At 37.3% G+C, this 16,330-nt stretch overlaps 1 protein-coding gene across 6 annotated transcripts in view; it reads right to left on the bottom strand.

Moving 5' to 3' along the window:
• Positions 1-4,928: 4,928 nt before the first annotated feature.
• Positions 4,929-16,330, bottom strand: part of etv1.S (ETS variant transcription factor 1 S homeolog) — a 57,223-nt gene continuing 45,821 nt past the window's right edge. For all 6 annotated transcript variants that reach the window (XM_018269204.2, XM_018269206.1, XM_018269207.2 and 3 more), the window contains 5 exons: positions 13,722-13,790; positions 13,514-13,582; positions 11,044-11,213; positions 9,668-9,769; positions 4,929-8,452 (listed from right to left, as the gene is read on the bottom strand). In XM_018269204.2, coding sequence (XP_018124693.1) covers positions 8,231-8,452; positions 9,668-9,769; positions 11,044-11,213; positions 13,514-13,582; positions 13,722-13,790 — 632 coding nt within the window. In that variant the 3' untranslated portion in view covers positions 4,929-8,230. The remainder of the gene's footprint in view (positions 8,453-9,667; positions 9,770-11,043; positions 11,214-13,513; positions 13,583-13,721; positions 13,791-16,330) is intronic.

A 16,330-nucleotide genomic window follows, 5' to 3' on the forward strand; every position in this document is an offset into this window, starting at 1 on the left:
GCTGCAAGTCTCAGTTCCCCCAAGAGACTTGTTTATGTTGCTACGATTGTTTCAAAATGCAGGTGCTGAGGGTTCTGGGCTCTCTGCCAAAACGCATCTTATTTAATTAAGTTTCAGTATCTTTTTCTGTTATCAGTGCAGGAGATCAAAAAGAAACTCGGGACATTTCAGTAAGAATTCGAGTCTGCGGGCTGCGCTATCAAAATCAGGACTGTCTGCATAAATCGTAACAGTTGGGAGTTATGTTATGTAAGTTGTCGCATAGGTCAATGTGGGCGGGGTTTGTGTTCCTCAACTCTTTAAATAACATTCTTTTTGCACATTTTGTAAGAGCACTTGAAGGAGCTAGACTCGCTGACCCAGAATCACTCCCTGCCCATCACAGGCACATGGAGAAAAAACATGGGTGGGGGTGGGGCATAGGGTGTTGTGGGTAGGGTTGCCATCTGGCTGGTATTTTTTATCCCAATGTCATTAATAGGGAAAAAAGATAAATATATAGGAAGGCTGGTATTTTTATTCCAGAGAGGTGGCAACTTTAGTTATGGGGGCAGGTAGGGTGGGTGGCTGGCGGTTGAGAAAGTGGCAACCCTGATGGGCCAGGACACAAAGTCCAACGCTGTCCTTAACACATTGATTAGGTATTTACTATTCAGGAGTTATCAGAATCCTACTGTTTCATGACACACTTTGCACCCAGTCCGACAATCCTTATTCCAGAAACTGATGTCAACTGCCATAAACCAGCTCATTTAATGAGGCCTTAGCAGAAATGCCAGGATTTACAAGATTTCAGATCTCAGCCTTGCTCTACATGACTTATACATTGGTACTATTACAACTTTTAAATTATGGCTATATGCTGTAGTCATAAATGTCAATATTGCGAGAAATGTTGCCAGTTTTTCCTACTTATTATGTCCTGTTCCTTTGGTTATTAATATTTGTTTGTGACTTTTCACCTTTTTTGGTGGCTTGTTTATAAATAACTTGTTGATTGCAGCTCTACTTTGTATTTTGTGAAGCTCTTATTAAATTGCCCAAATTGACAGATTATAGATGGTTAATACCATCAATTATTATCATTATCATACAGCAGTATAGATCTAATGTCCCCTAGTTACTTTCAGATGACCTAAGGTTTAAATAGCAATTCTTCTTGTCTTCCATGTTTTGTGTATATTTCCATAGCTGTCACAAAGCAAGAGTAACACCCATATGTCTGAACTACATAGGAAAGCTTTATCATGCCTGTCTGGGTTTGGCCAATCGATTGCAGAAAGTGAGTTCAGGAACAGGCAAAGCTTTATATGTCTGCTCTCAATCATTATGGTTGAAATGTACTGATCTAATTAAAGGAGAAGGAAAGCTATGGAGACATTTTATTGCCAATAGATTAGCAACAATAGTGCAAGCTAGACTGCTATATGTAAACAGCTCTAGAAGCTCTCTGTTTTTGTTTAGGATAGCAGCTGCCATATTTGCTTGGTGTTACATCACTTCCTGCCTGAGTCTCTCCCTGCTCACTTATAGCTCTGGGCTCAGATTACAGCAGGGCGAGGGAGGGAGAGAGGAGCAAACTGAGCATGCTCAAGCCCTAGCCCTGGAGGTTTATGCTGAAAACAGGAAGTCGATACAGAAGCCCATGTGTACACAATAGAAGGAAAGAAATGTGGTGTTTCCTCTAACAGAGGACTCAGAGCAACATTACTTTGAGGGTTTACTGGTGTATGTATATATACTTTTCTGATAAAGCTTACTTCATTTTAGCCTTTCCTTCTCCTTTAAGAGTTAAAGCTATATATTTAAAACTTGGAATTGTATAACTTGCAATATTGTATGTACTGAAATGTTTAAAACTGTTGAAGATATCCCAGGTTTGCTGGTCTACAAACCAATAGAAGATATTCCTGGGGGGGGGGAAATTATAGCTTCTAGCTTATAAAATACAAAAAAAACCACAACTCAGTCAATACATGCTACTTGAGACTTCACAAATGGTCCTAAGAAGTTGTTGATAGCAGCAGCTGAATGGCTCAGGCACTTGGATGCTGAGGTGATGAAACACAATATAACTGAAATTTCATACAGAGACAGTTCTCTTCTTCAGGGGCTAAACAAGAAAGCTGACTCTGGTATTAGTATAATAAATGCGGGTTTACCCTTTCTCCCAGTTAAGTCTACACAGGTGTCTGCATATCCAGACACCTGTAAAATGTCATTAGTGTTTTCAGAGGAATTTACAAGAAAATACATTTGCAGGCCAAGGGGTAATGATAGCAAGTCTGCTGTAGATATGACCAGTAACAAATCTGACAGCTACAATAATCTCTAGAAAATCCTGGAAGAAGCAAATCAAGGGGCTGGAAGACATTTCTGGTCAGTGTTTTTAGTTATTTTGTGATACAGGTTTGGGAGCCATTATCTGGAAAGCCATTATCTGGAAAGCCATTATCTGGAAAGCCATTATCTGGAAAGCCATTATCTGGAAAGCGCCAAATTATGGGAAGGCTATCTCCCATAGACTCCATTATAATCAAATTTTTCAGATTTTAAAAAATTATTTTCCATTTCTTAGTACCTTCTACTTTAATTAATATGTAATGAACCTGTATTGGAGGCAAAACAATCCTATTAATTTAAAGTTTATTGAATATTTAAATTATTTTTAACAGACTTGTGGGCACATTTACTAAGGTTCGAATGGTAAATTCGAATTCAAATCGTTTTAATTTAAAACCACCAATTTAACTTCAAATGTGAGACTTATCACACATCGATCATGGAAACAGTTCTAATTCGACTATTCGCCACCTATAAACTGCATAGTTCATGTAGGAGTCATTGGCAGAGGTCAGTTAAACCATTTGAAGATGTGAACAGCCTTCCTGACATTTAAGATTTTTTTTTTGGAGGAAAACTCTATTCAAAATCGATTTGAATATTCAGGTTGTTCCTATTCGATCGAATGTTAGACGTTCGCGTTTTTTCATAAATAACCTCCCATTTAAGTTAAGTACATTTGAATTTATTAAAGTTCAAAAAAATTCACATAACTTCGAAATTCGGTCTTTGATAAATAACCCCCTTAAAGTATAGTGATCCAAATTATGGAAAGACCCCCTTATCTGGAAAGCCCTAGGTAACGAACATACTGGATAACAGGTCCCATACCTGTATGGTGTCATGGGGATATTAAAAGTGAATAGAAAATTCACTTTGTAACCAAATTATGATTATGAACTGAAATACAGTGCTGAATGGTTTTCAGTATATTTTATATCATTGGGAACTGTACAGTAACATTCTAAAATCTACAGCTCATCTTATTACCAAAGAGAATTGTCTATTTTTTACAAGCACTTGCCGAAAAATAATGTAAATAGGTGCATTTTTTTTATTTCTGCCATTGTGAAAAATAATTCAGCACTTTTACAAATACACACGGTTTTACACAGTAAACCATGGTATAAAATATGGTAAGGATTGATCAAACTCTTGCAATGCCATATGCCACACGCCACACCATTTGAAATTGTCACCTAGAGAAAACACCATTGACAGCCTCGGAGGAAAAACATAGAACAGCAGTTCTCTTGGAGGAACAGACTTCTTCCACAACTGGTGTGTAGCTTTGGGAGATACAGCCTACATGCGTTGTATACAGTGAAACTGTCCTAAACTTTTCTCAGAGATGTTTGTCACACTTTTGCCTCTTAAAATACCAGGTTTCTCTCGCAAGGGACACGTTATTTCTTCATGACGAAAAGCAACATTTGGGTTGGTCCAAACTTCTGTCAGGTCATCTCCATCAAAATATTTTACCTCACCGTTACCTGTGATCTGTCACCTCTTAGGCTTTCATGTTCCATTCTACACTTCCTAGATGTCTGCATAAAATAGCATTTGGAATTATTTCTTAGGGTGACAGGTACCCTTTAATCCACTGTTGCCATACCAGTCAATTTATGTGTGGTATTTGGCCTGACCCGAGGAGAAGAGCACCAAGAAAACAAAAGAAAAACATGTTTTTTGTTCATTTTGTCTGATTTAATAATACTGTGTGTGTCAGATTCCATTGGCTGGCACAAATTAAACGGGTTAGCCAGCAATATCCGAACACCACACACAACTGTGGAACCCAGGTTTATATATTGAATAAACTGTCTTGAAAGGAGATACCCTTGAGTGGTCACCCATCAGATATTTTACTAGGTAGACTTAAAATTAAACTAGTTGCAGGTAACCGTTCTGCTACTTAAAGTTCCAGGTCTTACACACACAGGACTGGCATACAAACAATAGTAGGGGTAAGCAAGTCATTCATTTCATTCACTCAAATATCTTGCCTGTGTTTTCAGCCTCAAATATTCTGGCCTTCACGGTCTTTAAAGGAGAAGGAAAGGCCTATTTAATTGGGGGTGCTAAAAGTTATAATCACTTGGGGGTGTCTATGTACTTACCTCACACCCCGGGCCGGTGCTTCTATCAGCAGAAAACGGCACCATCCCGGGGTTATTCCAGCGAGCACCACGGAGGGATCAGCTTTCTTGTTCTTTCTTAAAAATTTCCCGGGACAGAAGCATGCGCAGTAGAATGAAAGACCATTTTCTTTGTTAAAGTTTGGCTTTTCATGCTACTGCTCATGCACACCTGCGCAAAGAAAGAAGCAGATCGATCCGTGGTGCTCGCTGGGAGAACCCCAGACCAGTGCAGTTTCCTGCTGATAACACAGTCCCAGGTGTGAGGTAAGTATATACAATTACTTGGGGGTGCCTAACTTTTAGCACCCCAAGCAAAGAGTGTCTTTCCTTCTCCTATAAGGTGCCTCAGCAAATCACACTGTAGGCTATTTACTCATGAAACATAGGAAATTTTCTTCTTTTTTTTTTTCATGCCTTAACCTTCAGGAAAGTAAACATCTCACATTTTTGAGAAATAAGCTGCCAACTTTATTTTACTATCTGAATAAAACAAAACCAACAATTAAAAAGTTTAAATATGTCTTGACCATTCACTTGGGTGCTCATGATGATCAATTTTCAGTAGAAGGGCTGTTCATTGGGTTTCCTTTACATTCAGGTTTTAATAGCACAAATCAAAAGTAATTGTTCAAAACTGCCAAGTTTTCACTTGTTTTGTAAATTGTTACAGTCAAACAAAAAAATATTGGGGCACAGTCATAAGAAACCATGACATAGAACAGGAATTTTATACAATTCTTTGACGAAGTGCTGCCAAATTTCAGCTACCAGCATTCTTAAAGGTCTTTTGGTTCACCAAATGATACAAGATTCAGTAGCTCTAGTAGCATATTTCCGGGTTTTAGATTCCCTTCATAAAGCTAAAGGCAACTGTTGTCAAAATATTGTACATGTTATACATGGTTATAAGAAGGGAAACTACCAGTCTGTAACTTCCCAAAACCTGTTATACTGTAACTCCAGTCAAGGGATACTTGGAGCTTATGAAACCGTTGACAGGCCAATGGCTAAACATCATTTTATAAGAATCTAATCAGACCAGAGTGCTATAAAATGTCATAATAATGCCCAAATCTGATATTACAGAGAACTACAATTTCGGATTTGCAAATTGTAGAGGTGTTTTTGAAGAATTCATGACATTTCCATAAACAGATCCTTTTTGCTCTATTTTTAAGACAAAGATATAGTAAGAATACAATTTCAAAATGTTTTATGTATAAGTTTGTGCCTCCAAATACCAAAAAGTTGTATAGGTTAAATAGATGAGAACTGGTGAAAAACCAACTATTTTAGAAACAAAAGTGTTTTTATTATATATATTTTGGAACTCAAAATGGATAATGTAAAATGACCGATCATATTCTGCAGGTTTGGTTGCCATTTTGATTTTTTGCGAATAAATCAGCAAATGTTGAAAAATCCTTTCTGATAAATGAGGGAAGCTGCTATTACAGGGGGTTGAATGCAGCAACGTTTTAGAACGATAAATATTGCTATTCATGGGACATTTTTTTTTTTGTTTTGCAATATTTTCCGTGACGTGACAAATGTCATAAAGCAAACCTAATCCAATTGACTTTCATATACTAAATTTGGACCAGGGTGTTAGACTGAATGTGATATTTAAGGTCACTGCCAGAAATCTCACCTCACTGAGGCATGCAAATTAAAGGATTTACAAGATATCAACAAAAAAGCAAGAAGCTTCTAACCTAAATAACAAGCCATAGGGAGGTGAGACATCTGTTAAAAGTGGGTTTCTTAAAAACTGCTCACAATAATTGCAACAAATAAAAATATAAAATGCTCCGTTTTCAAACCTAGAGTAAAAATGACGTGCTTTTTTCAGCCGTGACTGTAAATAAACCCAGCAGTTTTACATATATCACTCTCTCATTTACGTATACTTTTTTGGAACCTAATGAGTAACTCTTGTATTTGTTTTCTCTTCCATACCGGAAATTAAAAAAAAAAAAAATTGCATAAAATGTTTACTGATCAAACTTTGGCAGTGAGTAGATTAAACGTGTGACATTTAGTTGCATGTATCCATAAAAGAAATTCGCATAAAGGGTATTTAGTTCTTGCTATTATTGCATATTACAAATTGTATAGAAATACATGAAAACATTATATACATTTTTTTTTTTTTTCATTGAATGATTATTTATGTAGTTACGTTTTTGCACCAATCCTGCACCAGATATATCAACATGCAGGCTGTGAATCCCAATACTGTAACTGTATTCTTAGAATTAGCCTTTGTACATGCTGTACATTCTCTTTCTTATCGAGTCAGCAAAGAAAAGCTGTTTTATACAGGGCTGCACCAATGTTTCCGTTGCGTGAACTTTTTTTTTTTTTTTATCAGGTCTCAAACAAAAACTATAAAAGGTGCCCATAAAATTTCAATACATTTTCTTTCTGTACATGTCTCGCTTAAAAATAAAAGCAAACTCCAGAAATGTAACCTTGAACTTGTCTCCCAAACACACATTTGCTCACATTACATGTAGTGTCCAAACAGTTTTGATTGATTATATCAGTGCCCGCACTACTAGGACGTACAGTGGCTTCATTGTATTTTATGACAGTTTGTAAATAAGCCTCTGTTCCACCAAATGTTACAAAAAAAAAAAAATAAACAGATCCCACTGAGATTCCCTTAGCAAGCAGAGGCTTACGGTTTGTTGATGCAAGAAGAAGCTGATTGCAGCGCAGCTAAGCTATATTATAAGCAATAAATGATTCGTCATCTATTTTGTCCTGAAATGCTATCTGTAGTTACAGCAATGCATATAATGACTTTAGTAAATTCAGCATCAAAGAGGATGGTACAGAAAAGACAGCAGCAGAAGCATCATCTAGTATTTATATATGTTATCAACATAACACAGCAGTAAAAGGCGTAAATGCATATTAATGGGTACTGTATCTAAAAATTATTTAAGTACCTATTTAGTGTATTGGATATTTTTCCAAGGAGTGCTTGCTGTATCTACAACAGCATAATAAGATATGTGACAGAGTACAGTTAATTCCTATTGATTGGATAACTCGTTTATGTATTAAGCGTAATGAAAGGAAATCTCTTTCTCCTTCAGTGGCGATTTGCTTTTAATCCTCATTAATGTGTAGGAGGAAGATTTTCTTGCTTTGAATAAGAATTGTACTGTTCCAAAACCCACATCAATCTCAGCGTTTAGAAACTGCCAGGTGTAGAAACTGCTCAGTGAATGCCGAGAATGGACGGTTCCGAAAATAAATTAAAACAAAAAAAAAATGCAATGCTGTCAATCATTGTGTTTTGGGTAAAATGGGTTGAGAAATTGGAAAAGCCGCAAACTGGGTATAAGGAAAGCATGTTTCATTTCACGCAGTTACTCAGACAACAGAAATTAACTGTACCCTTTATGTCCAGAAAAAATGTACAACATATAATAAGCTCCTAAAAGAGGAAAAAAATAGACAAATGACTTTGCAATAAAGTACCTAAAACTGAACTTTCCCTTCCCAAGCCCACATGAATAATGTATCCATCTTTTTCATCCTGTTACACAACAGTTTACATTTTTAAATCCCCTTTCCCTCAAATAAAGTGCGCTGTCCATGGCAGACCATAGGAGATATGCAACAGGTAAAGCCCATTTATGAACTACTTGGAAACAAAAAAATATTCTGCTTTGTTGGGTCTTGCAAAGAAGAAAATGTGAAATGCTCTTGATCATTTTCAGTCACTATCATTAGTACACGTATCCTTCGTTGTATGGATGATTATTACAATAGCCACCATCCTGTATGTACGGCACGTTTTCATCAAAATGAGTCAGTGGTACGGTGTCCTCTTCATTTACATGCCGCTCAACGTCGGTCTTCAGCAATGGCCGCTGATTGTCTGGGAAGGCCATGGAGAAGAGGGCTTCTGGGTCGCACACAAACTTATAGACATATCTCTCTCCAGCAACCTGACAAAAGAAGGCAAACATGTTATAGACCTGCCAGAAACAGTCAAAAATAAAGTCACTGAAAAAAAGTCTTGAACTGAAAAATTGGAAGGTGAACAGACCCTTTAATTTGTTTTGGGAAATGGAAAAATGTTTGAACTTTTTCCAAGATTACAGAAAATGAACCCCTAAAGTTGTACAACTCAAATTGAAATTTTTTGGAAAACTTGATAATGACTTTTTTTTGCTCAAAACTGAAGGCTTTTTTCTCTTGTATATCTGTAAATTAGGTTTTCAGATGTGTTTTAGGATTCAGCCAAATCTTTTGTTATACGGTTGAATGAAAACATTAAGGATGCAACAAATCCCTTGTAAACAGTGTCGCAACAACACACATTGTGAATTTTTCGGATAATGACTTTAAATCAGAAACATGTTGAGCCAAAACTGTCCCTTAAAACATAAATATTGTTCCACTGTTGACCTGTAGTGTAACTTTTAAGGCTATTACAATCTTACAAAATTAGGTAAATCGGCAACCCATGGCCCTGCAGGTGCTGGATTAACCTATGGGATAGTAAAATCTACAGTGCTCAAAATTGCAGAGTGCCAGGGCCATGGATTGTTCCTGGGTTACAACTTAATAGATGCAAATTAAAAGCAGCTACAGAAGTCCTAAGATTATGGGTACACAGGCTGTTGTCAGTTTGCGTATTGTTGCATGCTGAGAGAAGCAGATCTGCTTGATGCCCCTGCTCCATTGATTTTAATCAGATCAGCCTGTGAGTGTATAGTGCAGCTCCTACCAAGCTGAAAAGGCAGTGCAGTTGGCCTTTACTTTGTACAGTTATGCTATACTAGGAAATTAGATTATTCATAATATGAGAAATCATTTGATCTCAATTATACTTTTGACAACTTGCAACTTCGATACCTCTGAGGCACAACAGCATCAAACACCTCCTGATTAAATAGCAACTGTTAGGATCCTTTCGTAAATGAATATTAAAAAGAGTTTTGTCAGTATCCAATCAACTGCTGCAACTTCATTGAAAATGGAAATTGCTTTTCACAGCAAAAGCTTGGTACCGCACTAATATGGTCACTATTAACAGAATAGCAATTTGCTTGCAGAGCTGTATATTGTGAAAGGAAATAAGACTCCTGTTTTCTACAATTAATATAAAAGTGAATTATCACCCCACACCCTTGTGTCCTTATGGAACCCCTGCTCACCTTCTGCATTATTCCCTTCTCATAATAATAGCGCAGAGAACGGCTTAGTTTATCATAGTTCATAGCTGGCCTGTTTTTCTGAATACCCCAGCGACGTGCCACCTGGTAGAGAAAGGACAAAAATGAAATGATATTGGTATATGTAACAACATTGTATATTTAGATACAACACATATATAAAGAATTATCGAGCACATTTCAACAGCAACTTATTCTGGAGCAGAAACAAAACAAAAAGTGGAGACCAGCCTTTGGAACATCTAGTTCTCACTGACGGGACCCTCTCTCAGTAGTTACCCTCTTAGCCATGTATGAACTGATCTCTCTTGTGCAACCAATGTGTTGAAAACATCCAAACACCAGTGGCAGGTGGCAAAAATAGAACACCAATACCTTACATAGACTGATGAAAGTGCTGCACACGGTAAAGTGAAAAAGAGTAATTTAGAAATGTGACAATTGCAACATGGAAGACCTTCTCAATGTTTTTGGCAGAATCCTTATTAAAGAAGAATGCCCATTGATTTCTATGTATCCCAGTATGATGGAGGTTTTGACCTTGGGGGAGGTCATTAATCAATAGCATTCCATATTCTGCACATTCAGTTTTTCTAAATATAGGTGTGCAATCCTGGGCATGCACATACTGGCTTGTGCTACATTTCCAACCATAACCGACTCCTGCATTAACACGTACCTATGCTCAATAAGCTTTGTCAAGGGGTGCTGATAACCCATAAAGAAAAATCCCTGATAAACAACAAAATGCAGCGCAGAAAGTCAATTTTATCTGGGCAGCTTCAGGGTAACAGAGATAAATGCATGACCACGTAGTCTGATCATTTTGGGACATTCAGATGGTTTCCTTCTAAATTTGTCTATGAATACCTCCATATGATAAATGCAGGAGCAGATTTTTGGTGGAGAAACTCTCATTTCAGTATGCTATAACTTTTATTGTCCCAGTGTTAACCACTGATATTTGCTAGCATAGTGCCCATATAACTCAAATCATTAGAGGGCTGTATGGTGGTATCTGACTGTGCTTGGAAGCTGATCATAACCACAGTTATGCTTTGACTCAGTGTCCTTTGAGTTCCTTGAAATGCCAGTAAAATAAATTTATTAGCACAGGGATGTACAAAAAAGGCCGACCAAATAGCTTGGTGACCCTGAGATTTTCTACAGTAGCATCTCTAATGTAAAGGTCCATTAAGTAACATTAATCACTCTCCCATGCTGGATACAGATGTTAAGCTTTTATCGTCCTATTTTATACGTTGGTATTAGTTTTCCTCCACAAAAGCCTAATGCTTTTGTTGCAGATCAGTTTCAAGCATTGGGAAAATGTTTTAAAGAAAAAAAAATGTACGCACCTCCTCTGGCTCTATGAGTTTAAACTCCATGCCCCTTCCTGTCCATGCAATAAAGTGGGAATTGGCTGGGTCATCAAGAAGTGCTACTAAGAACTGCCAGAGCTGCAGCGAGCCTCTTCTCTGATATGTAGGTCCTTCTCGGTACAAGCCTGGCTCTTGTTTAATGTCACCTGTAAAATACAACATATCATCATTGCATGGTGCAACAAACAGCCTCAGCTCATGTCATAACATGGTAACGTCACACAACTAAAACATAAATCACTTTCAGTCCACTTAGTTTCAAAGGCTATTCCAGTCCCCACCAAAGTTAACATTTTACATGCACACAGGTGAAGATCTTGTATCAGGGACCCTTAGATGGACAGTAAATTAATTTTTTTGCTGTATTAAAAAAAAAAAATTTACCTTATATTTGATGGTACCTAATCTGTATGAATTCATATTGGTGGAAATCCTGTTGGGATCATTTAACGTTTGCTATTTTTAGCAGACTTAAGGTATGGTTACCCAAAGTACAAAAAAAAACCCAAGTCTCAAGCATTCCAAATCTAAACTGGCAAAACAATTATTGTTAGCTGCTTTTGGCAGCTATACTGATGCAGTTAAGCACCATTGAACTTTAGAACAAAGGTCTTCCAACAGTTGCAAAGTCACAGGTCAAAGGTGATTGCAAAACAATGGAGCCCTGCAAGGAACATGCAGTTTTTTTCCCTAGCACTATCAATAAGTAGTTAACATAATTAAGAATGGATTTCTACAAACCCTAAATAGGCCAAACATGTTTTAACCAAATGGCTAATTGTTCAAGTCAGCTATGGCAATTATCTGCGAACTCTACACCCTCGCTGACCCGATCCATCAGTCATATGATGACTTAAAAAGCCTGTCATGCAGACGCTGACGAGTCTTTAGTAGATTTCAGCTCTGGTATCTGGTCACCTTTCTTCAGTCTTCCTTTTCGTAGGACACATTGTGCTTTCACCTCTTATGGTGATGCTAAATTAAATATACTATACAAGTTTGATTTATAGTTGCAGTACCACCTTCACTCAATTGTCTCTTTTCCCATAACGCTGCAATAGAATAGACCAGGCAATTCATTGTGCCATGACAGACCTACCAGAATTTACAGAGCCTTTGTTTTATAGTTATACTCTCATTTTTGCTATTTAGGCAGTGCTATGTATATGGCACGAGGCAAGTAAATACATTGTTTTCAGAAGGCCTTACACTGCATGTCTTGTACGGGAAGAGCTTATTGGCTCATTTAAGCCCATCTCACCCTAACCAGGTTCGGTTCTCTACTTTGCTACTCCACAAGTCCTACCCACTCAGAAGCCATGTTCCAATTTTTCGCACGGAGGAGAACTAACAAGATCGAAACAGACTGTCTGCAAGTTTGGATACATGGCTCTGAACCATTAGGCTGTATCTGTGCTATAAACCAGCAGTTCTGGATGCATAGTTGGCCAAAGGGACATAAAGGCTTGATTTGCATGTCTCCACCCCCAAATGCCTTATGTGAGCGTTAATCTTTCATTATTGGTATTAAGTCAGTGCAATGTATATGGCACGAGGCAAGTAAATACCTTCTGTTTTCAGAAGGCTTAATTAACACTGCAACAACCAACAATAAAGAAACAACTACACATTTAAACTCGTCTTTTTTTCTTATAAGAACAGTTTGTTCATTGGGTTGATATAAAGTGAGTTTATTTTCACTAATATGTACTTGGTACATACTTGGTACATAATCAGTCTAAAAATATATTCCATTGGAGCATAATAAAGGCTTTGTAAACCAGTCAATGTGCAGTGCAGTCTGTGCCCTTGCCTTAGGAAGGAAAATCAAGATGCCAAAATGATCCCTACCCAGAAAACAGATTATCTATTCAACTTAAGGGTGAGTGATTTTGCTTATGCAACAATATAGAAAAAAAAACAAACAAACCAATGGGATCTTAGATACCCAACAGCTAAGGAATCACAAACTAGTTCATCTTTCTCATCTCAATGGATGACATGCATGCAAATGGAGTCAGAAATTCTGCTTTCTAAACTAAAATTAGTCTGTAAAATAAAGTGTAAGCTTGCAAAACCAATCTTTTCCTTATACAGAGAGGGGATCTGTTATCCAGAATGCTTGGGTCCTGGAGGTAATTTTGTTCACGAAACAACTTCTATGTTTAGACTTGAAATAAATCCCAATAGGATTGTTTTGCCACCAATATGGGTTCATGCAGGTTAGTTAGGATCAAGTACAAGGTAGTATCATATTATAAGAGAGAAAAAAGAAATGAAAGAAAATATAATTTGATAAAAATGGACTGTATGGGAGAAGGTCTTCAGATACATCTAGTTTCTAGATATTAATCATGTACCTACAAATTTCTGTTTACTAAATAGGAGAAGACATGATGGTTCTTAATGGAATAACCACAAATGAATACAAATAATTAAAATATACCTTCAAATTTCTCGGGGACAACACAAGTGTCATCGAAGAATTGTCGAGGCCCCTTTTCATACATGCAACCTGTAATCACAGCAAAATGATATATATTTAGGAGACGAATCTATAATTCAAAGAAAAATTATGAATAAAGGCCAACCATAATAACAAAATAAAGGAAAGAGGGAAAAATAAAAAGAACAGTGATGCTGCTTATAAATACCTTCTGTGCCATTGGGGTGAGTCAGGAAAGCTTCTTGCCTCATATAAATGGAATGGCAGCTAGGCACTTCTGAAGAAGAAAAAGAGGACAATGCTAATCAAGAGGAGTGCCTGGGAGTGAAAGTGTGCAGGTCATCAATGAGACAGGCTGCGGACAGAAGACTAACAGAAAGGGACATAACTTGCAGCAAAAGGGAACCTGTCAACACATTGTTGGCATTTTCAGAGAAACGCACATGGCACTGCAGAATGAAATGAGGATATGAAGAACATTGATTTTATCCAACAGTCACTTGAACTCAAACTTTCAGCATAATCAACCTTGCTAAAGGTCAACTCTTTTAACACACACTTTACTTTAAATAGCACTTCATTTTTACCCTCTTGCTTTTTTTTTTCTTTAAAGCAAACATGTTCCCCCATTTGTGCATATCTTCTGGAATGCATTCTTTTCTGGTAGGATTAAAATACTGTTCATTAGATTTTTGCCAGACTTACTAGCAGTTGAAATGAAGTACTACAGCGAAGCAGCCATACCAAAAAAAACCATCCAGTCAACCTTAATCATAATTAATTGCATTTTAAGCATTAAACATTTCCTTACAATCATGAATGTTGCTTTAAGATTTGTATTATTTTCTAAATAGACCAAATGAAGGCAACAGTAGATCATATTTTATTGGATGGGGGGAGGGGGACTAAAAAAAAATATTGATGCCGAATTAAAAAAAAAAAGTGTATAATAGCAATTTTTGGATCTCTGAAGACACTGCATGGAAGATTCAAGTAAATTACCCTGCGTCCCTCAAAAGATCTTACCCGTTAATTTATGGCTATCAGATTGGGTCAGGCCCTAATCAAATTGCAGAAACATTTCCAAAGTGATTATTCAATCAAATGACTAACATGGTTAATTAGGAGCCATAAACATTGCTCTGAAGTTCATCAAAGTAATGACTTGCCCAGAAAAATTGCAGTTAATTAAATTGCCTGCTGCTTCCATTTCTACCTTATCTAATAACAAGTCACATCAATGAAATTTAGCATTTACAGTTTCAAACTGTACTAAATGTTGATGCAAAACACAGAACTATTTGTGCTGGTTAAACAGGATTACTTCAAAGCAAACAATTAGCAGACATTGCAGGCTAATTGTATCTCCCCTTATGATTAAGACATGACTAAAGCAAAGTAAATGCAATTTCAAGACAGTATCTTTATTCCACTTTCATATCTGATATAATATGAATTGCAGTGAATTGCCTTCATCACTAGCCACTTATTCAACAGCTCCTCTGCTATATGGTTAAATACACTGTATGTGCACAGATTTGGACATATCCCTTGAATCTATTTGTACTCCAATGTACTTTAGTTTAGTCGATAATTAATAAATGGATGGAGGGGGTTGTTGATAGGTAATTCTGAAATTATTTATAGTGTATCAAAGAAGGTTTCCTTCTGAATTGGGAAGTAGTATGAAGAAGTGTCACAGGAGATCCTGCAAGTAAATGATTTATATATGAAGAAGGTTCCCTTTATATCCTCAAACATTAAATTGTGTAGGCATAGTTCCACAGAACTTCCAAATAATAAGTGATATTAAATGTTATCTATGGAAAAAATGGCATGTCCACTTCTACTAGCAAAAGAATACAGTGTGATTTGTGCATACTATATCCTATGCTGCTCTGTGTATTATGTTTAGATGTGAAAACAGGAGGCATTAAAGGAGAAAAATCCCTTATTAAAAAAAACCCTACCCCCCCCACCCCACAGACCCCCTACCCCCCCCCCCCAGCCTAGCTGCTACCCCGGGCAAATCCCCCTAACTTTTTACATAAACCTCAGTGCAGATTCAGGGATCGGAGTTCACGGCAGCCATCTTCCGGGTCTTCGGTAATCTGAGAATGAGACCGGCGGAGTTGCGCATGCGCAGTTGGAGCAATTTCCTGGTTTGCGCCGAAAGAAGACACGAAGACCCGGAAGATGGCTGCCATGAACTCCGGTCCCTGAATCTGCAATGAGGGGTAAGTAAAAAGTTACGGGCATTTATCCGGAGTAGCAGCTAGGCTGGGGGGTCTATGTGGGGTAGGGGATTTTTAAATAAGGAATTTGTTTCGCCTTTAAAATTAAAGAGACAATAGGTCCCATGTGGATTTATTCATATTCAACCTGACATACCTTGGAGTTTATAAAGATGCCGAATTGCAAAAATAAACTGGCACCAGAGTAACGTCATTGGGAACTTGCACCTTACTCTGCTGTAAAATAAAGCTTACATAGAAACATCGGCTAGGACGGCAAATATGAGCTTATGGAACCATCTGGTCTTTCCATTTCCTATCTGAAACATGACCATTAATGACATTCCCACATGCTCAGGAAAAAAATTGTTACGGTCCCTCCTAAATTTCCCAACTATATTTGCTCCTACCTCTTCTGGCATTTACCAATGGTTGTTAAATGACTTCCTTTGGTTGTCCCCAAGATAGAATGGATCATCTCACCTCTCTCCTTTCCTCCAATCTATACATACTATAGGTAGAATCATCTTTTATATTAAATGCACAGTTGGGGTAACTCCTGTTCCTCACAAACACTGAACAT

Source organism: Xenopus laevis, chromosome 6S, assembly GCF_017654675.1.
Source record: "Xenopus laevis strain J_2021 chromosome 6S, Xenopus_laevis_v10.1, whole genome shotgun sequence".
NCBI classification, from domain to species: Eukaryota; Metazoa; Chordata; class Amphibia; order Anura; family Pipidae; genus Xenopus; species Xenopus laevis.